The sequence below is a fragment of the Eleginops maclovinus genome, chromosome 3 (assembly GCF_036324505.1).
Source record: "Eleginops maclovinus isolate JMC-PN-2008 ecotype Puerto Natales chromosome 3, JC_Emac_rtc_rv5, whole genome shotgun sequence".
Lineage (NCBI taxonomy): Eukaryota > Metazoa > Chordata > Actinopteri > Perciformes > Eleginopidae > Eleginops > Eleginops maclovinus.
Window position 1 is genome coordinate 23,888,921 of NC_086351.1, and position 22,911 is coordinate 23,911,831.

At 40.6% G+C, this 22,911-nt stretch overlaps 1 protein-coding gene across 1 annotated transcript; it reads left to right on the top strand.

The window, feature by feature from the left end:
- The first annotated feature begins 849 nt into the window (after positions 1-849).
- sim1a (SIM bHLH transcription factor 1a) lies at positions 850-19,665 on the top strand. Its single transcript, XM_063879794.1, has 11 exons — positions 850-1,071; positions 5,799-5,881; positions 8,150-8,239; positions 8,321-8,429; positions 8,516-8,601; positions 9,496-9,695; positions 9,863-9,969; positions 10,519-10,666; positions 15,471-15,633; positions 17,661-18,066; positions 18,941-19,665. The coding sequence occupies exons 1-11, from the start codon at positions 897-899 to the stop codon at positions 19,663-19,665; spliced, it is 2,292 nt and encodes a 763-aa protein (XP_063735864.1). The 5' UTR covers positions 850-896.
- Positions 19,666-22,911: the final 3,246 nt, after the last annotated feature.

Genomic DNA, 22,911 nt, shown 5'->3' on the forward strand with positions numbered 1-22,911 from the left:
GATATATAATTTGTTTGATAGCCTACGATAAATCTTTCATACAGGTATGTTTTAAGGAGATCTGCATTACAGTTCTCTATCCCTGAAGTGAGTACACGGACTCGGAGGATTTCTCAATCCAGTTTGTCCCAAGAGGTGAGCCTTTTCAAACAGCCAATCCCCGATCCTGGTGGAGGACGTAATCACAAAGAGCAACCAATAAAACGGTGGCCATGCAATTCAATCTTCCAATAGGAGCAGAGCTGCCTGCAGGGGGCGGGTGTTGGTTCCTGCAGCTCTGAGCAGGCTCTGGATGTGCTGCTATCCATAAACTCACAGAGGATGGAAGATAAGGGAATGCTGGGCTTAATGGAGTTTCTGCCTGGCCACCTTGAAGCCCACCAGGCGTCCGTTTAGCAAACTGTCGATTATCTTCCCTGAGGTAAGCAGTAATAGATATAGGTTAGGTAAATGCGGCTCTAAAAGTAGGCTTCAGCCAGTACTGAATGTCTGTAGAAAACAATTCAAACAAGTGTCCATAATAGTTTTACATCCCGTACCGATTACAGTATAGATAGACACAAATAAAGTTAAAATCACACTTGTACTCCCCATAGGCCTCCTGTCCTTCTGGACCTCAGCTGTGATGTGAACACGGAATCCAATGGGCTGACTAAAGCGCACTCTAATCCTCAAATACCCAGGAATTAGCCGCGACCCGCTCCTAACCAACCACCGGTACACCTGGAAATATGGGAAAGTGTTCACGCACCAGCTGCTGTGGATGATAGGCCTCGCGTGGAGACAAGTGTAGCTTCCTGTGTGGGGGTGGGGGTGGGAAGGTGGTCAGTGCTATGAGACAGCGGGATACAGACGCACCGCTGCAGGACTGAGAGCCGGAGGATACACACGGCATCATGAAGGAGAAGTCTAAAAACGCGGCCCGGACACGGCGGGAAAAGGAGAACAGTGAGTTTTATGAACTGGCCAAACTGCTGCCGCTGCCCTCCGCCATCACCTCGCAGCTGGATAAAGCCTCCATCATCCGGCTGACCACCAGCTACCTGAAGATGAGAGTGGTGTTTCCTGAAGGTACGAGAGCTTTTAAATAATACAGAAAACAATTACACCTAAATTAAAATAATCTATATTATTAATATGTAACCTGTTAACAATTTACCCCAAATTCCCCTGGGATAAATAAATCATTCTGGTTAAATTACTAATTGTTTTTTTATCATGCTAATACAATGATACAATAGATGATAATTATAACAATTATATTTTAAGCTAAAGATACAGTTACATATAAGAAAATAGCCTACTTTTTATAAGTTATTAATCTTCTTATGCTTTAAGTACGTTTGTTATTGTTATTATCACAATTGTTATGAAATTACTGTATGAATATCAGGCCTAATGTGTTTGTCTTGCTGCTGTGGCATTTGCGTATTTTTTATTTTGTATTTTCGTTATATTTAATTAGTTTAATGGTTTAATTTGAGTAACGAAGTGCTTCTTTTGTTTGTTTATTTTATTTTATGGGTTGTAATCTGTTACACACAGCTGCTAAAACATAAGATTTAGCAGAAATAAAAAAAATGTTTACTTGTTTTAGATAGCACAAACTCTGAGTAACAGAATCAACAGTTTCAGTTTGTTACTGTCAAGGAAATAAATAGATAGGCGGTTACAACGGAGGAAATATCCACATTGCGTTCACTTGTGATAATAATAGAATGTATTTTACTTAAGTATGTCTGTTTTAGACACGAAGGCTTTATTAAAAAGTATCTTCCTGCTGTTAAACTCATTCAGTAAGATATACTATCGCGCTGACATTAATATACAGGGTGCTGCTGTGTGATTCCCCGCACCCTCCTGCCTGTGCTGTGGGTGAATGATGCAGCAGCACAGTCGCACTGTTCCTCGGTCCGTCTGTCCCTGTCCCCAGCGGCAGGGATGTTCTTTCTCTCCGGGGCCCCTGTGGCCCCTGGCAGCAGATTAGCTGTGATGAGGCTCCATCCCGCGTGCCTGCTGCAGAGCCGCGGATATTAGTATGATGTGCACGTGTGATCCCCCAACATATGGAGCTCTGTAACAGTAACAGGCTGTGCTGCAGACCGAGAACACAAAGGAAATACTGAGGATCCATGCAGCTGATAACAGGGATAATGTCCTGCAGGTGATATTACAGCAAAATGCAAGGCAGGTTTATTTATATGGCACATTTCAACACAAGGACATTTTAAATTCTTTACAAAAATAATAAAAGCATTTGGACATCAACACATTGGAAGAAAGTTCTATAAAAGCCATAGTACAATTAAGACAAGCTAAAATAGAGTAGAAATACGAGGATAAAACTTTTAGTGCAGATATACAAATCATATTTGATTTAATAAAAGGCAGCATCATACAGAAAAGTCTTAAGGGATCTGCAGTTTTCTGGGATTTTGTTTCAGATTATGGTGCATAATAACGGAACGCTGCTTCTTCCTGTTTAAATTTGACAATGGGGACAGAAAGCAGATAAACCTGAGAGACCTGGATGGTTCATAATGGAGCAGAAAATCATTTTGGCCCTAAATAATAACCTAAATATGGATGCATTATAGGTTTGTTGTAATACATCTGAAATATGGAAAGTGCTTGAAATATTGAGTAGAAAATCTGGATAAAGTGGAATACTGAACTGCTGGGGGCCACAGACATCTGTCTCCCCATGTGATGTTGCAAAATGATATGAAAGACGACATATAGCACCTGACTGCGTTTTAAATATCAGTTATGAATTATGTTCTGCGGTGCAGGTCTCAGTGACACCTCTGCTTGCTTACAGGACTGAAAGCTTTTACATGGGGGGGGGGGGGCAACGTCACATGCTCTCTGAATAATTTAAGGAACAATCTATCTCTTGCAGTTTACTCCTCTGTCCATTAAATCCCCTCTGCTGTTTTAAAGGCAGGACCTCTTCACTTTCCAAGAACCCCCCCACCCATCCATACTCCACCCTGAGCCACGTGTGATGATGTAGTCAAGAAGCCCACCTGAGGGGCTGTAGTGTAGTTATTCATAAGTGGCCAGTAGAATAGGAAGGACCTTTATTGAATAGCTAAACGTGTTCTTAATTTGGCATGTAAAGGGTTTTCATGTGAAAACTGTATGGGGGGGGGGGGGATTTATGCCCCTCAGAGTGTTCAAATGACCTTTGGCCTCAGCAGTGTTGTTCATCCTGTGGTGAATTACAGCCAAAACCAGCCCTGAAAGATATAATGAGAGTTGGAGAATAAAATGACCTTTTATCAGATTTACTGTAGACTTTTAAATCACATTTTATACTCGTTCACATCGTGTTTGCTCTGATAAACTTCAGGATTACAGTCAAAAGACAAAATCAATGTTATGAGATTCAACATCACGATTTCTAACGTTGGACAAAAACAGTGGCCCCAGTTGCCTCGGTTTGCGGGGGTTTCCTGCATAATGAAACTCTTTTGAAATGTTACAGTACAAACACACACACACACACACACACACACACACACACACACACACACACACACACACACACACACACACACACACACACACATACACACAACACAACTATTATTATAAGCGCACTTTTATATGTCCGAAAGTAGTTTAAGAATTGAAATCCCCTCGCGCTGCAGACCTGCGCTGACGTTTAGTGTGAATGTAAAATGTGCAACACCAGGTCATTATGCTGTGATTTATTTACGTCTCGCTTTATATACATATATACATATGTATATAAATATGTATATTTATATACATATGTATATAAATATGTATATTTATATACATATTATATACATATATAAATATGTATATAAATATGTATATGTATATACCTTTTCCAAAGGACTTTCTTGCTATGTAGCTTACATCGAGTGTTCTAGGCGGGGTGTTTTCTAAATATATCGGAGGTTCACAAAATGGCGAAGAGATACGGAAGAAAAAAATAGAAGAAAGCTAATTTACCAAACGATGTTTATTTTAAAAATCTCTCTCTTGTTTTTGCCTTACTATCTTGTTATGCAACGGACATTTCCAGGCCTTTAAATCACGGTCACACGTTGCCTAATGCAGGACTCAAGAATAAACATCACTGTTTAAGAATGAAGGAGATTATTATTATTATTAATAATAATAATAATAATAATAATAATAATAATAATAATAATAATAATAATAATATTTTGAATAATAATGGTGTAACAATTTAGTAATCAAAATATAAAGTGAATGCCAGTCATGCGTTGTAAAACACCGACTGCTGCATGCTCACTTCAGGAGCTTCTATTAGGCTAACTTTGCATATTCAAACCAACTTTCAATTAATAAATTATGTATTAATTAAATTACACATGAGCAATAACTCTTTATAAAAACCCACTGTTAATGTGCGCTCCAAATGTAGGCGATACCTCTTGCTTCACTAACTGTTTTTGCGGCAGAATAACTGCAGTTTTTGCTGCTTGTTTTACAAATGTTCCTTTCATTATTTTTAGTCTTAATGTCTTTTTTTTGCCGTTCGAAAAGCTAGTCAAGCTATCATCAATTATCATAACATTTTCTTTTTATTGTCGATCAGAAAATGAAAGAAGCAGAGTGTGTTCACAGCGTGTTAAAGGCTCGGTCTCTTTCTGTCTTTTTTTGTTTGAATAGAAGCCAGAAGGCTATATTTTTTCACTGGTCGGTGTTTCATGGAGTCATTTGATTGTGTCCTTGATGAAATCGTGCAGTGTGTGCCCCTGTTTATTCTGCGGAGGGATTTGCATGTGAATGGCCGCGCGGCGGACTCCTGTTTGCTCTGGCTGCGTGACCCACATGTTGTTTTCAGCACCTTCTGAAGGGTCTATCTTTATTTTTCGCGCAACAGCATTTGCAATGTTTTAATGAAGGTCCGAATGAAATTTTAGATTGCAGACAGTGGGTTGATTTCGAACCTGTGATGGTCAGAGCTTTAAGGAGGCTCTACACTCCTAATTGTAAACCAATTCAGCGTCAGTTCCCCTGCGGACTGCTCTGTGAACAGTTCATTAAAGACCACAATCCGTTTTGTTAGGCCACTCTGGGTTTTACTCAGGAGTATTTTTTTCCACTGCTCTTAATGTTCTAACAGAAAAATGCAACAGCTATATATACCAGCTATTCTGGTAGATGTTAATAATAAATGCATGCATTTGTCCATAATATACTGTATATGTGTGATACAGCATACATTATTCATATTTCTAAAAGGTTTAATACTTAACCCTGTTAATCTGTACATTCTTAGAATTTCCATCACACATGTTTTTGTATCTGATCCAAACTTGAGACTTTACTTTATTTCAATTCTGCCAGAGTTAAATATGTGTAAGTGTTAAAATTGAAAACATATTCAGTAATTTCGTTCTCAATGATCATAGAAACAAAATTGCCATTACACTGTTACTATAAACAGATAGCTCATTAACAATACTTTGGTGTTATTCTTTTTTTCATTTGTTCTAATAACATAAAGCCTCATCAGATTAAGCGATAATGCCTTCTCAATAAAATGATGTTTGTTGAACCGCTGTTATCATAAAGGCTGAACTAGAGAATAAGACAAGGTTTTCAAACATATTATAAGTTCCCTTCTGCTTAGGCTGTAAAACCTGACATATTGTTCTGTGTGATGATATTGGGTTTTTTGTGTGTGTGTGTGTGTGTGTGTGTGTGTGTGTGTGTGTGTGTGTGTGTGTGTGTGTGTGTGTGTGTGTGTGTGTGTGTGTGTGTGTGTGTGTGTGTAATGTGTTTCCCAGGCCTCGGAGAGTCTTGGGGTCATGTGAGTCGCAGCACTTCTCTGGATGGAGTCACCCAGGAGCTGGGCTCCCATCTCTTACAGGTACAGTGGTCACACTTTAAAACCCAAATAAAAGTGGTGAGCTTTTGTGATTTTAAGTGAGTAAGATGCCTAAAGCTTACTAAAACGAAGGTCTTAAAATGTATTTATTAAACTGAAAAACATATAAATGTTAGATATCCTCCCTATAAGACATTCAGATTTGTTTTCACATAACGATCCAGCAATAGGTCTTTGTGTGTGTGTGTGTGTGTGTGTGTGTGTGTGTGTGTGTGTGTGTGTGTGTGTGTGTGTGTGTGTGTGTGCGTGTGTGTGTGTGTGTGTGTGTGTGTGTGTGTGTGTGTGTGTGTGTGTGTGTGTGTGTGTGTGTGTGTGTGTGTGCTTTAGTGCCGTCTGCCTCCTGCTGTCTTCATTCTTGTGCTTTAAGAGTGAAATGAGCTGAACACATTCCTGGTCACGCACAGAGCCTCAGTCTGTCCGGCAGCCTCTCTCAGCAGCAGTAACACAAAGGAGGGGGGCTGGGGGGGGGGGGTGCTGTCTGACCAGAGCTATCTGGCTTGTTGTTCTCTTTTGGCTATACGAGTATATATACTTGTTATTTCACCATTCATCTGTCAGCTGTCTTGCATCTAAAATAAACGCAAAATATATAACCCCTCACAGACAGAAGCTCTCTCCAGGCGCAGAGGACGGTTATTTTTCAATTAATGAATTAAGAGAAGGCCTGGGAAAGGATACTGACAACCTTCCACCGATGACTGTTTATTGATGTTGGTGTCCCTCTGATGTTTGGAGTTAGTCCCTACACCTGATGGCAAATATACAAATATGAAATGTTTGTTGAGCTATAGTCTAATTTAGAAACAGTGAATACAGAACCTGGAAATCTGGGGCCAATGACAACTATACAATCATCTGGAGAGAAGTAAGACAATGAGGTTATGCTAACTGTGTGAAAACAAAACAATGGTTTATCATGCATAATCCATCTACAGGTATAATTATATTTACTTCAACATTTCATGTTTTAATTCTCATTACTGTACTTAATTATGTATCATGTACAGCAACTCTTCAAGACACTCAACAATGATCACTTAGCTGCCAACATATTCAGCTTCACTTGCTGATGCACTACCTGGTCCCCTTTGTTCAGATTCCATCTTGTCATCATCCATCCTTTTGTTGGTGTTGGAATTGGCAACACCAGTGCTTATCAACCGTGTTTAATAAGTTAAAAATGAAAGGGTTAACACTACCTTGCTTGCTTTAAAGGTTAGTCAACGGGTTGCGGTCGCTGGCTGCCTCCAAAGATGGCTGATTTGCTGTCTATGACATCATATTCCCATTCCCTAAAGGCTGGCCTCGATAGTAGAAGGACTGGTTTGGGCTGTATGCTAGTGTTGCTAAAGAGGACCTCTGGACCCACAGGTTGCTAATTGTTAAATTAGCATTTTATTTCAAAGAATATATATATTTTTTTTTTTCATAACATAATCAGTAACATTCCTCACTATCAGTAATATTGATATTATATTATTCCATTCTATACATGCTTTTAACTTTAAAGTGCTTCACTCCCCTGCTAGAGAGAGAGAGAGATAGATAGATAGATAGATAGACAGACAGACAGACAGACAGACAGACAGACAGACAGACAGACAGACAGACAGACAGACAGACAGACAGACAGACAGACAGACAGACAGACAGACAGACAGACAGACAATACACAACATAACGAAATATTGTAATATATGCTAGTGTATCTGGCAGGCTACACTCAGATTAAAGATGCCCTATTCTGCTTCTTTTTTTAAACATTAAAGCACAAAGTAATAGTATGAACCTTACAATAAACATAATATGTTCTCTTCAACTGAGCGAGACTTACACAGCTAGTACTACATTTTACGTTCAAGAACACTATCATGTTCAGTTATGTATTGATGTATTGGACAGAGAATGGTAAACGCTTACAAAGTGATGTATAAAATTTAGACAGCAGCAAAATATTGACCGTAAGTTAAGTTACTCTATTTCAGTTTCCTTAAAAAGTGAACAGGTAGTGTTTATGGGTTTTGAGTCACACTGCATCAGAAAGCATTGTTTTTACACCTTCCAGTGTTTCATTTAACTTTCCCCTGAAGCTGTCATTCATATTAGTGTGGGTCATCTCATGCCTCCTTGAATCATATTTGTGTCATGATGTCGTTATGTAATAATGAGACTCGGAAATTGACTCAAGACAACTGCATAAAGTCTGCTGATGTGTAATATAAAACACTCTGTATTTGTTGTTTCTTTCAGACATTAGATGGCTTTATCTTTGTGGTTGCTCCAGATGGGAAGATAATGTACATCTCAGAAACAGCCTCCGTCCACTTGGGCCTGTCGCAGGTTGGTTTGAAAACTGAATGTGATCTCCTCTGATGTGGGCTTCCTGTGTCACACTCCTGAGATGATTGTTCATTTACACAGGTAGAGTTGACGGGAAACAGCATCTATGAATACATCCACCCAGCAGACCACGACGAGATGACAGCCGTCCTCACAGCACACCAGCCTTACCATTCACACTGTGTTCACGGTAACCCACAGCAAAGCCAACGTGTACTACATATGAAATGGACTCATCAAAGCATCAATAGCTGCATGTGTTTTAATTCTCTGCAGAGTACGAGATGGAGCGCTCCTTCTTTCTGAGAATGAAATGTGTCCTTGCTAAAAGAAATGCTGGTCTTACGTGTGGAGGCTACAAGGTAATAACGTTTTTACTTTTAATTGAAAGATTGGAAGATGGTTAAAAACATGTTCTGGTTCAAGTCATATAAAAAATCCCAAAAGTGTAACTTAGAAACTCTATAATAAACGTGTTCTGTTTAAAGTGGGATCTCTGAAAAGAAATCCAACTTTGGATTCCGGTTCTGTATTGGAAATATTTATGATTCCCTGCTCTGATTGGTCAGCTCTGCTATTGGCGACTAATGGCTGAAATGCTTGTGACACCCTAAAATATATGCAGTTTGCATTGGAATGAACATCAATATACTTTGCTGTTCATGTTCAGATTTTGCCCTGAAGGTAGTGTTAGTGGTGTTTAGAATTTTTTTAAATCCTCCTCTGGAGAGCATCATTGCATTCAGTACTTTTTATAGCAACAATCTAAAAGGTCTCTTTAATGTTGAACTAATCGTCTGCTGTTAAACAGAGTGCCTTGGCAGATTATTTTGCTGCCCATCAGAATTGAGCTAGGTTCCACCTTCTTGCCAGACACACATTTTGTTATTACTATTATTTTTTTGTATTAGAGGCAGCAATAAGTGGGGGTAAAGAGACAAGGAAGATTTATATTTTGTTAAGCACTTCAAAATTAAACTCAGAATGTTGAAGATAAAGTCAAACTCTCTGTTTAATTGCTGACATCCACCTTTGTATTCCTTCTGACATGCAAAAAAATACCTTTTTCCTCTGAAGCGACTGCTATTGCACAGGTAGAATACATCAGCGTTCCACATACAGGCCTGGGCAACACAACAAAGAAGAAGTCACAATATCAGGCATACATAGCATTGCCGCTGTGTTTCTGAATAGGACTGAAAGGCAGTTAAACATGTACGTGTTGATATGAATCCTCTCTGTCTCCACCTGTTCAGGTGATCCACTGCAGCGGCTACCTGAAGATCCGTCAGTACAGCCTGGACATGTCTCCATTTGACGGCTGCTATCAGAACGTGGGGCTGGTGGCTGTGGGGCACTCGCTGCCCCCCAGCGCTGTCACTGAGATCAAACTGCACAGCAACATGTTCATGTTCAGAGCCAGCCTGGACATGAAGCTCATCTTCCTCGACTCACGGTACGTCCTGCATGACACGGGGGTGTGTCCGCCTGCAGTGGTTACAGTTTGAAGGCATATGGTGTGCAAATGTCTGGGGAGGACTTCTTACTCATCTTTGTGGGTATGTGTACCTGTAAATGTGGGAATGCTAAATGTTAATGATTGTATTTGTGTGTGTGGCTCAGGGTTGCAGAGCTGACAGGCTACGAGCCTCAGGACCTAATAGAGAAGACTCTCTATCATCATGTGCACAGCTGTGACTCCTTTCACCTGAGATGTGCTCATCACTTGTGTGAGTTAGGTTTGTTTTTATCTTACTACAAACCCTCTCTATACATACATGATGTTGCCTGGTAATGTGATTTAACCTCATAACTTATAACAAAAATATAATTTGAATCAATCAGAGTTTTTTTCATAGCTTCATTTTTTACATATGTATCTCAGAGGGCCTGAGTGTTGTTTGTACAGATTTAAAAATATAATATATTTACAACATACAGTCCCAATGACAATCCAAATGCTAAAAGTAATTCACATGAACATGTTAAAAAAGGATCTGGTTGAAAATCTTCCCGGTGCTCACAAAAGTAATAACATGGGTGTCATGCAGGACAAGCATTTGTTATTTTTTAATCATTTGGCAAAATAAATTCCATACATTGATATGAAACAGTTATTCACAATACCATGGGATAAAATAGACTCAGCCCAGTGTTCCAATTTGTCAGATTTTAACCATTTCCTTTTGCTAAAAGGTGCTATATTTTGATGTGGTTATGCCATTTATTATTCCTTCTGCCCCCCCCCCCCTGCTGTCATTTCTCTCTTGGTGCTGCAGTGCTGGTGAAAGGTCAGGTCACCACTAAGTATTACCGTTTCCTGGCCAAGCCTGGAGGCTGGGTCTGGGTCCAGAGTTATGCAACCATCGTACACAACAGCCGCTCCTCCCGCCCTCACTGCATCGTCAGCGTCAATTACGTCCTCACGTGAGTCTTTACCTAAACACTGCTGGACAAGTCTGCTGATGAGTCTGAACACCGAACTGAGATGCTGCAGGTTGACTCGAGACCAACAGTGTTGTTATGTTTGTGTTTATCTCTGTGGCGTTGGAACTGACATGTTGTGCCAGGACTGGTACTGTTTCTCTTTCAAGGAAACCTGACTGTAGTCAGCTTCAGTAAACCACGGTGGGCCACACAAGGAGCCCTGCCCTTGATTTGATTGATGACACACAAAACCTCTTAGCTCTGATGTTTTAGTTATATATTTTGTTTATATTTTGTGTACATTTTTATTCCGACTTGTATATTTTCTACTTTTTAAATGTATTTTATTTCTATTGAGATGTTTACATTTTGAATAGTTTATTTCTAGTCTTTTAATTCCTCTAATGTACCATGCCTTGTCTTTTTATGCTGCTGCAACGCAACGTTTTCCCAAATTGGGATTAATAAGTGACTTATCTTGTGCTGTGCAGCTAGAAATATATTCCTTTAGGGCTGGCCCGCAAAGTAAATTAAATCCATTCTTTCTTATTTGTATTGTTATAGATAGTTCATTTGGTTTAATTATTTTTTTGATCAACTATTTTTTACATAAATCCTAACAAATATGATATTTTAATAGATAGAATTATTTTATTGATCCCAATTTGGGAAACGTTTTTGTTGCAGCAGCATAAAACAAGGCGATGTAATTAATAGCATTTAAAAGACAGTAAAAAATATACAATTTGCACAAAAAATGTACAGAAATTATAGACCAAAGCAAAATATAACGCAGGATATAATATGTACAATAAGTGTTTTGTAGAAATCTGAAACCCTATAAAGGAGGTTAAAGGAGTATTACGGACAGCAACAAACCTGAAATCATACATTTTATAATATTGTATGTTTTTTTCCTAACATGAACAGGAAGAGTGTTTTTGTGGATGATGAGCTGTTGCTCCTTTACCTTCACTTACGTTAGCTCAGTATGTTCTCTGGCAGTGAAAGCAGCACGTCAGGAGTAGCTGACGTGGATATCTAGTCTGTAATATATAAAACAACATGTCCAGGGTCTTACCCCATATTTAACATTTTAAAGATGAGGGGTTCGAGTCAGCAACTTCTAAAAACCAATACCGAAATGTGATGTTGTGCATCCTTCTTTGAATGGAATCTGGAAACAAATATAAACATAATTATTATAGTTCCTATATCTGTTGCACTTCACCTTGATACAGAACATGTATTGAAAGGGAGAGTTATGGTATGGCCAGCTGACAGTTGTCAGTCAGACGGCTGGCAGCTCAGGGCAGAGGGCTGGCTCTGCTCTCTGTTCGTCTGTCATTCTCCGCTCTGATGAGATAATGAGTGTTGGTACTAGAGATTTAAACAAACAGTAGCTGTGAAGCAATTAACTGGAAGTTAATTGGAAATATGACATGTGTTTGTTGAAGCCTGCTTTGCAGAATCTGGAAATAAAGAATGATTGTCAGGTCATATTCTGTCTTTTGAGAGTTAGAAACAAAAGGAAATGATTTCCCAGAACTTTCTGCTCGTCCTAGCTTTGATGGTAGTCCACATTCCTGTCCCATCACTGTCTGCTGTCTTGTTAGAAGCCCTCCATTTTACATTTGCTGAGTGCGCTCATGTGTTGGCTGTTACCTGTGTCGGGCCCTCTGTGGGGGCCTCAGTCACCTGGAAGAGTTTATCTTAGACTGGCAGCTCTGGCTGCTCAGTATCTGAGCTGAAGCAGACGCTGAGGCACATCTGAGTAGCTGGGGTTGCATTATCTGGGCCTCCATCCTGCACAAACAGCCCGGCGGCACTGGCTCCTCTTTACAAACTGCTGCTTCTCAATTTCCAATAAAATCAAACTGTAATCATGGCACAGCATGAAACACTCCTTATTAATAAGTGAGTGATACCATTCCTCGCCTACTGTGCTGTGATGGCATTACCCCTGATTTCACAGATGCAAAGTGAGCGTGTGAACGAACAGTGGCCATAAAAGCCTCCATTAAGCAGTGCGGCCGGCTGCCTTCAGAGAACAGCTTTACACATATTCCCTGTACCTCCTACATCAAACCCATAACAGCCTTGTGTTTATGGCCTTTTAATTGATAGGCTGTAAACTTGATGAGCGTTTATGGGCTCCAGCTTGCTGTGAGGGGAATGGAGCCTTATTTCCCTCCCTTTTCTGCTTTTGTAAATCTTTTCAGTTTGGATCTCAAACAGTGGTGGTGAAACTAAGGCAGTAGGTATGGTTAATTTTTCTTATTCTATGTGTAGTGCAGGGATGATTTTGCAGGCTGACCTTAAAATTTGCATCACAAGTTCTCCCTTGACAAAATCCAGTGGGATTTTTCCATTGGATTTGGGAATATTGCTGAAATCAAATAAACGGACACACGTTTATGATACTCACACGTTTTGTTCAGCAGGATAATCTCCACTTGTTGTTTTCAGGAGCAGTGTTTGTTAGCTTTAGTGTATGCAGCCGCAGATAACACAGCTGATAAGAGCACTTCACCTGCATCTGAGCTCCTACTGTGTGTTCAGCTCTGATAACCCGTGCTCCCGCTGGACCTGTGGACCGGCCACTGCTCCTTTCTGACAGGGATTCAGCCACGCTTTGAATCACCACAGGGTGTGACACTCCAACCTTTTTTGTTAAAGTGAACACATCCTCAGTTCGCAATAGAAACACTTTCATTGATTTATCAACATTTAGTCACATTTACTGAGCTTAACAATGTTGCAGTTATATTAAAAGTCGTTTAGCACACTGCTTCTCCTGGAAATTCTTAAAAATCTGAAGAATCATGTGATGTATAACATTGATTTGTCAGAAAATAATATTGTTTGACTTTTTTCGTGTCTCTACATCTGTGTCCCAGGCCTGTAAAAGTTTTGGGTGGATGGCTAACCGGAACATTCTGTTTCACTTTAAGGGTTTTATGACAAAAAAGGTTCAAAACCAGTGTTTTAGGGTGCTGCCATTTCTTCTTATGTATTCAATAGCAACAATCCACATGGCGCTTTCGTGTGTGTTCACCACCGGGTGTCTCGAATCAATAAATGTATTAACCAGCGATCACTCTCATGTCTGAAAGGGTTAGTTGACTGACTTGAGCAAATATTAATCAATCAATCGACATTTTTAAAGCAGATATGCCAAACATTTGCTGATCAAAGATGCTGCACTGTAAGGATTTGTTGCTTTTCTTTGTTAAATAAAGGGAGTTATAAATGTTTGGGTAAAGGGCTGTCTTTGGGCTAAACAAACAATAATGCCCTCTGGGAAATTAGGATGACATTTTTCACCATTTCCAGTAGTTTAATCGACCAAACAATTAGTTCTCGGTGAAAAAAAATAAAGTTTGCATGATCTTTTCCTCTTGTTCAATTTTAAATTTAAAAGGCTATTGAATTAAAGAGGCCCTATTCTGCTTTTGGGGTTTCCCCTTTCCTTTAGTGTGATATATAGGTTTGTGTGCATGTAAATGGTCTGCAGAGAAGTTTATCTCTCCACCTGAAACGCCTCCATTGGACTCCTTTATTTACTTCTTTAACATAGTGACATCACTATGGAACTCTCAAGCTTGTAGTTGCTAGCACTCCAACGTATTGTACTGTATGTGATAGGCAAAGGGGTGGGACCTCTCTAAGCATTTGACCAATCAAAACAGAGCTGGCCAGCTAACCAATCAGAGCAGACTGGGCTCTGGTTTCAGACAGAGGGTGAAAAGAGCTGCTGCAGCACAGGCAGTATGAGAACAATAAAGAGCTTTTTGAGCATTAAAGCATGGACACATGTTCCATAAATACAAATATGAGCCTTTAAATGGGCGAATGGTTCCTCTTTAAGTAGTGTCAATCACCAACGGACAAAAACCAACAGTCTTTTTAGGAGATGTTCCAGACAAAGCTCCAGAACCTCTTCAGTATTCTTTGTCATCGACTCTTCCAATATGTGGAATTGGATATATGTTCCCTCAGAAGATTTCCCCTCATTTGATGTTTTGATGATGATGGTGAGCACTTCAAAATCTCCCACAAGTGTTTCTAGTGTGGTTGAGATCTGGTGACAGCGGAGGCCAAATCCACATGACTCATATCAGACCATTTCTGCCTGCCAGAAGCACAGTTACAGTATTTAATGGATATGGTATTTTAGGAATCTCTCCAAGTGAAACTGAAGCAAATCCTATGAAGTGTGTCTGCATGTTGGTATGCATTAGTGTGTGTGTAGAGAAGATTGAGATGTGAGTGGAAGATGGATCACTGTTTGTCTCAAGTAAACCCTGTCCAGGTTTTTCCGTTCTCAAACTTGAATCATCATCCGTTGTGAGATCTGTAGAACACTTTAGAAAGAAATCAATTCCCTTTTCCCAGAAGTGAGACATCCATGCTTCTCCTATGGGCCTGATTTAGCCAGACATAGCCTTTAATCTCCCAGTGTATTTGATTGGACAGCTTTCCCTCTGTAGAGTGTTTGTGGAAGGCCTTGCTGCAATCCTTCTGGTAAAACAAGCATCCAAACAGCCGTTCCAACCCTCTTAGCACACCCCCCACCCCTTATACACACACAGAAACACATCTCCCCACATACTGCCCCTCTCCACCCCATGATGAGGCTCTCAATGCTCAGCAGATGTTAATGAGCTTTTGTGCAGGTACACATTTGCTGTTTGTGTTTTTTAATAAACAGCCTTCCAAGGAGACTGGCATCTCTCAGCTTAAAAATCTGCAAATGCACAACATAAACGATATGACCGTGAACGTATGCTTGTGTGTTCAGGGAGACGGAGTATAAAGGCCTACAGCTTTCTCTAGACCAAGCCACGTCCAAGGCCTCCTTCCCCTACAGCAGCAGCTCCGGCAGCCTTACGGAGAGCTGCAGAACTCCCAAGAGTAGAGCAACCCGGCCCAAGACCAAAGCAAGGCTCTCGCCATACACACAGGTAAGGATTACATGTCATTTACCAAAGTAGATTTACTCAAGACTGTACGTAAGAGCCATTTTCAGGGACTTTACTTGAGTATTTCAATGCTACTTTGTACTTGTACCCCATTACAATTTAAACGTGTACTTTACTCCACTACATGTATTCAATCCCTTTGGTTCCTTTACAGATCTGGATGAATGATGGTAAATATAATCAACCCTTAAATCAGACTTTAGTTCACCTGCAGTAAATCCAGCAGCTACCCTGCAGTATACAACATTCAAACTAGCTGCACCTTTACCAGCTCTGAGAACACTTCAATGATCAATAATTATAAAACATATCAGAGATATTATTCTGAAATGGACCAATCAAACAATGGCTACTTTTACTGTCGCTACTTTAAGTACATTTAGATGAGAGTACTTTCTACTTTCACTGGAGGAACATTTTGAATGCAGGACATTTACTGTGACAGAGTATTCCTACACTCTGGTACTTCTACTTTACTCAAGTACAAGATCTGAGTACTTCTACTTTTGCTCAAGTACAAGACCTGAGTACTTCTACTTTTACTCAAGTATAACATTTGAGTACTTCTACTTTTACTCAAGTACAAGACCTGAGTACTTCTACTTTTACTCAAGTACAAGACCTGAGTACTTCTACTTTTACTCAAGTACAAGACCTGAGTACTTCTACTTTTACTCAAGTACAATATCTGAGTACTTCTACTTTTAATCAAGTACAAGACCTGAGTACTTCTACTTTTACCCAAGTACAAGATCTGAGTACTTCTACTTTTACTCAAGTACAAGATTTGAGTACTTCTACTTTACTCAAGTACAAGACCTGAGTACTTCTACTTTTACTCAAGTACAAGATTTGAGTACTTCTACTTTTGCTCAAGTACAAGATCTGAGTACTTCTACTTTTACTCAAGTACAAGACCTGAGTACTTCTACTTTTACTCAAGTACAATATCTGAGTACTTCTACTTTTACTTAAGTACAAGATCTGAGTACTTCTACTTTTACTCAAGTACAAGATCTGAGTATTTCTACTTTTACTTAAGTACAAGATCTGAGTACTTCTACTTTTACTCAATTACAAGATCTGAGTACTTCTACTTTTACTCAAGAACAAGACCTGAGTACTTCTACTTTACTCAAGTACAAGACCTGAGTACTCTCCACCTCATGTGAACTGTGGTCTTAAACTTCAGAGTTATGGCCTGTGTCCACATAGCGTCTTTTTTCTGGCAGAAAGGCTATTTTTTATAATTGTTTCTATGACAACAACATCAAACTAGTTGCTGAGCTTTCTCTTGAGCCGTACGCATGTGACAGCCATTATTCTCTCGACACACCTGCCGGTCAGAGGAAGGCATGATGTGGACCAAGGCCCTGCTCATTGAGACGTTGTTTTGGCTTTTGCCTAACTACACAGGAAACACATTATGCACACGACTACTGCAAATAAAGTAAAGCATAAAGAGCCATAAGGTAACCTCTAAGTTGCGTTGAATGTTGGGTAATCATTCCACTTTGCCTCTTCTGGGTTCATAGTCCTCTGGCTTCTCTTGTTCCTTAATATGTCTCTTCTATACTTTATTTAACTTCTGACTCTTTTGAATGCTCATTGGTTTTGTTTTATTTGTTTGTATTGGATTTTTCCTCATGCTCATTACATTTTCTATATTGTTGTTTATCTGTTTCTTTTACAATGGTTACCAACAGTAAAATGTAATTAAAACAGTGCTTGTGTGACCCTCAATTGAAAAAATACTCTGGACACCATGCCAGGTTTTCCACACAGACTAGCATTTTTCAGGGTACTGAATTTGCCCAGGATATCAGTAGAGGTAGAAAATGGTCTAACATGAAAACAAGTACCGTACTAAAAATAAATTCCATAAAGCAGTTAAACTATGAAACAAAAAGGTGGTGTCAAACAGTCAGACATGGCCCCTCGAGGATCTGCCACCTGACACGAAGGCTTCATATAATATATTTTCTTGTCTCCCCACATTCTCCCTGCAGTATCCTAGTTTCCAGACGGAGCGCTCGGAGTCAGACCAGGACAGCCCGTGGGGCAGCAGCCCCCTCACAGACTCAGCCTCCCCCCAGCTGCTGGAGCACAGTGAGGGTCTGGATGCCTCCTGTGTGTACAGACAGTTCTCTGATCCCCGCTCGCTCTGCTACAGCCTGTCCGAAGAGCGCCATCACAACGGCAGCGACGGCCACACACACCTCCACTCACAAGGTCAGAGCTGTGAGCGAGGTCGATGTGAGGCGGGACGATACTTTCTAGGAGCACCCCAAACTGGCCGAGACGCGTGGTGGGGCAACACCCGGTCTGTCCTGCCGTTGAGCAAGAGCTCCCTGGAGAACCACGAAGGATATGACAGCAACGTGCAGCACATCACAGCCATCAACAGCCACCACGGTGAGGAGGAACACTGAGGAGAATGTGGGCCGTAAGCCTTCAGAGGTTTAGACTGTACCAACAAGGAGTAGTCTGTGAGGATATTCCTGTTTCAGAACCTCTGATAGATCAATGGTGCTTCCTGTAAGACCTGAGCTGTAAGTCTCACTCAAATCCAACCCAATTGCCGTTACAGTTTTCTGACCACTCACAGCACTGTCAGTCAACATGAACCCTTTCAGAAACACCCTCAGGCTAGTTACATAGCTAACACTAGCAAGCTACCAGTCCAACTAGCACACTGACAAGGAATCTCTCTAAATGAAGTAATACTTTTATTTATTTATTTAGCTGTGTGCTACTATGCTGGTATTAGCTCATCAAATTGCTCCGTACATCAAAAGGCACTACAAAGTGATAATGACATGTAAAACCACTTGACTGCATTGCTTCTATCAGTGTTCTCAAATATAACACATTTATTGTTATATAACAGCTGTAATTTTTTAAAAAGTATTAAATAAGTAGTTTTAGTCACTCGTCCAGTGTTGCAATCCAAACGTATCAGTGTTCATTCCGGGCAAATAGGTTTGTCGGTGAATTCTAACAACAGTGAAAGAGTTTTCTTTCCTGGTGTGCTTCAACAACATAATGATGGACTCAAGTAAGAGGGACAGCGGCCATCTACCTTTATTCAGAAAGGGTCAGGGAATTCAACAGGTAGAGCACTGCAGATTCATGATGTAACACATCTTCTTCAGTGGGGCTGGTCCTGCTGAAGTCTTTCACCATGAGACCAGTTACATTACTCTCCTGCGACTGGAGTTCTCACCACACCAGACTGCAATGGACCCCTGTGTGTTGAACTGACTGTTTTCATTGTGTGCTCCTGCAGGCCAGGGCCACTGGGACGAGGAGAGCGTGGTGAGCTCTCCGGATGGAGGCTCAGCCAGTGACTCAGGGGACCGGTTCCACGCTGACCACTACCGCTGCAGCCCGCAGGAACCCAGCAAGATCGAGACCCTGATCCGAGCCACGCAGCAGATGATCAAGGAGGAAGAGATTCGACATCAGCTGCGCAAGGGCCCTCAGGATGGCCCACTGGGGCCAGCCAATGGGCTGCCCAAGGGTCCCGGTTCATGCTTCACTCCAGAGTATAGTCAAGGGCCCCTCCCACTACAGACGGTGGTGTGTCGAGGTCTGAGTCAGGTGATCAGTCCCGCCCCTAGTCCCGCCCCTCTGTCCAGGCTCAGGAGTCCCGGTCCTGAGCTCCTCCACAAGCCCAAAGACTACCTCCAGACAGACGGGTCCCCCCTCTCTCTGCCGTTACACCACCCATTTGGGCGGTTGGGGCCCTGCTCTGCTTCCCCCACCTCAGCCCCTATCGTCTACCCCTCCCACACCCACACCCACCCACGGCCCTACTTGGACAAGCATAAAAGTTACTCCCTGACCGGCTACGCTCTGGAGCATCTCTATGACCCGGAGAGCCTTCGAGGCTACTGCACCTCCACCAGCACGGGCCCCACCCACTACGATGTGACCCCTCACCTCCGTATGCCAGCAGAGCAGACCCCCGGACATAAAGGCACCTCTGTCATCATCAGCAACGGCAGCTAACACTGAGAGGGACTCTGATGCTACATCATACTGAACCCTCATCAAACTGCTGCTCTGAAAAACTGAAACATTGACTTTAATTAAATATAGTATGTCAACAAATTTCACATAACTCTATTAGGTTAGTTGAACACAATAATATTAAGTTGAACGTAGTAGTTTTTATTTAAACTTAATGTTATTGCTTTCATCTAATCTAATACAGTTATGTGGAATCTGTTGACATACTATATTTAATTCAAGTCAATGTTTCAGTTTTTTAAGTGCACACCGTTGCTATACCTCCACCCAAACACTGAGCCAACGTCAATTTCTAAAGATCTCATTAAAGATGGTCCATTATTTACAAGATTGAACTAGTTCACATTATAACAGCAGTGCCTGTCTGAATGGTAAGAGATTGTGGAGCCGCTTTAAATCTTAAACTGACTTCATCTCACACTGATTCCTCTGGACCCAAGTACGGTACAAACCTGATGAAGTAGTGGCCAATCCTAAAGGGACCTTGCTAAAAGTCTGATCTCAGTACACGCAAGTACAACTATTCCTATTTGAAAGCTAGTGACCCAAACAGAGGCAGGTGCAAAACAGCCGTTTGCTTTTTAATGTGCAAAGTCAGAATTTCAACATGTCTTCCAAAAATAAAAGGAAAATGTATTATAATGTGTGTAGTTCCAGAGCTAAGAAATGCTGCTGTTCAAAAATATAGGTAAACACGTCAGGCAGAAAACGAATTGGGATTTAAAAAGGCCCTATTCTGCAGATAGAGTATAGCAAACCTGTTAGCCCTTATGTTTGAAAGGGGGGAGTAAGACATGGCGTTAGTCACACTTTTACTGTCAAAACAAACAACACTTTGGTCAGAACCGATCACTATGATGGAACAGAAATGGAAAACATTGCTGGGTTGAAACTGTCTGGAGGTCTGCTTCAACATCCGCCCCGGAGTGTGTCACCGTTTGCACTAAAACAGACTGAGCCTGTGTGAAGAGCACTCACTGGTTCTCAAAGCGTTTGGAGGAGGTGGTGTTTATCAGCGATGCAGCGCACAGGTTGGCCCTGAAATAATCATTTCAACTTCACAGACAAATATGCAAAGCCATTCTATTGATGTTTCTTTCCTCTCAGTGTGTCTTGAAGGTAAATACAGTTCAGAAAATACCGGTAATAACTCTCACGACTGGAAACCATGGATACTGAGCGTGTTGTTGGAACGTTTTCAAAGGCTGACACTGATGCTTTGATATCTGATTGGCAAGACAATAATTACATGATTAAGTACTATATCATTATTTTTTGTAACCAGAAAGTATCATCGCTGGAAATGACAGCAGATATGGGATTTTCCGAGAGATTGTAAGCAGACCATATGCAATTCAAAGCGTTGGAAAGCCAGCTCAGGCAGCTCGGTGTGTTAATCCCTCAAGCAACTGTTAATAATGTGGGATCTTTACAGCTGGATTTAAGTTTTATCTTGGGATTTTTTTTTTCTTTATTTCTTCAGTCCTTAGATAAACCTATATTTATACAAGTTTGGATTTTGTTTTTCATTTTCCCAGCCTGAAATGTGCTCCGTCCAGTTATTTATGGTGTAAATACAGAGAGGAGAATACCACCACGTTTGAGCACCGCAGAAAGTGTATTTATTGAGTAAATGATTCTTTATGATTTTTGAAATATAGCTGCAATCAAATCCAGTCTGCTTCTATATTGAGTGTGTTTTTGACTGAAAAGGACAAAATAAAAACGTTTTTGCAAAGATGGTTTGTGTTCGATGTGTTAATGAATCATTCCAACACACACAATCACATCTTTATCTCATCATTCAGCATGTTAAACAAATGTCAGGAGTAATTGACAAATGAACATTGTTTTGATATTAAACACATCAAATACTCTCAACAATAAATTCACAGTTACAAAATAATATTTAATGTGCTTCACAAGCATGAAACACACATAATACATTTATTTCGAGGCACCTTTCAAAGCACCCAAGGACATCAATGTCACAAATGTAGCACATTTTACATTAATATTGGTATGCATGAGTATATTTTACATTTAATATCATGTCAAACATTTTACATCTGATGACTCACATGTGTTACTTGTAGAAACTGTGAGCATGAATTCTTAAACAGACATTCCTTTTGTAATTAAATAGCATTTCAAGTTGATCAGCAGGAAATTCCCACTTGCCTTGTTGTAAAGGTAGCTGTATAGATTTCCATTAGAGCAGTCTGGTTATGATTCAATTTGATGAATCTCAGATATCTCTTTTTAGCCGTCAGCACACTCACATTTGCACAGGTTACGTGTGGCTGCACTGGCAAATAAAGAGCGCTGATTGAAAGCAATACGGCAGAATCTCCAATTAAGCCTGTGGATCTGCGGGGGTGTGGAGGTCACCGCTCCTCTCTCTGCCTGATGGAAGTTTACTGTTTGCTTTATCCTCTCAGGCCTCAGTCATTTTACCTCCACACTGAAAGCCTCTCATCCTGCAGTTATTCTTCACTTTAGCTCCTTCAGCAGCTCCGGCCCTCTCCAACAGGGTTTCACTCAGTGGTGTAGCTCTGCCTATTAGGAACAAACACTGTTGCTTAGAAACCAGCAAGGAAGCAAAAAGCAATGTCAACAGCAAAGAATGATGGGAAATGTGTTAGGCCAACATAATGTAGCCCAGATATCAGCCTTTTGTTTTGAAAAAAAAAATTAAGCTTTATCATTTACATCTTGAATGTATGCCTATATACATTTAGAATTTTAACAAGAGAAAATGTGTTTAATTAAATTAAAATATCAAATTGGTGGTTTCATACTGGGGAAAAGACAGAATCTGTCAGAGCAGGTTGGACCCAAGGGCAGAGGGACAATCCTTTCAACAGAAATGACCTTTATTTAAGGCTGACTGGATAAATAACGTACAGACCAGAACTCTCCCCTTATTTAACTCAAAGAACCCACCACACCAACAGAAAAAACTGAATTTAAATACATGCAGAACTACTGAAAGGATAAGACACAGCTGGGCTGGGCAGGAAAACACAAGGGCACCAGGTGAACAGAATCAGTAATCAAACAAGAAGGAAACACAGAGACAGGAAGCACAAAGACGGGGTGAACATGTTTCAATACAAAACAGGAAAACAGACAGACTGTGGCACTTCAAAATACAACCGAATATACACGGACAGATCGTTACAAGAATCAGTTGAGTATCATCTGTACAGCTGTGCTAGAAGT

Excerpts from the sequence above, each read along its gene's own strand:
- sim1a (XM_063879794.1), top strand. The coding sequence starts at position 897 with ATGAAGGAGAAGTCTAAAAACGCGGCCCGGACACGGCGGGAAAAGGAG. Across the intron at positions 1,072-5,798 it reads GAGAGTGGTGTTTCCTGAAG|GCCTCGGAGAGTCTTGGGGT; the intron begins GTACGAGAGCTT and ends TGTGTTTCCCAG. Across the intron at positions 15,634-17,660 it reads GGCTCTCGCCATACACACAG|TATCCTAGTTTCCAGACGGA; the intron begins GTAAGGATTACA and ends TTCTCCCTGCAG.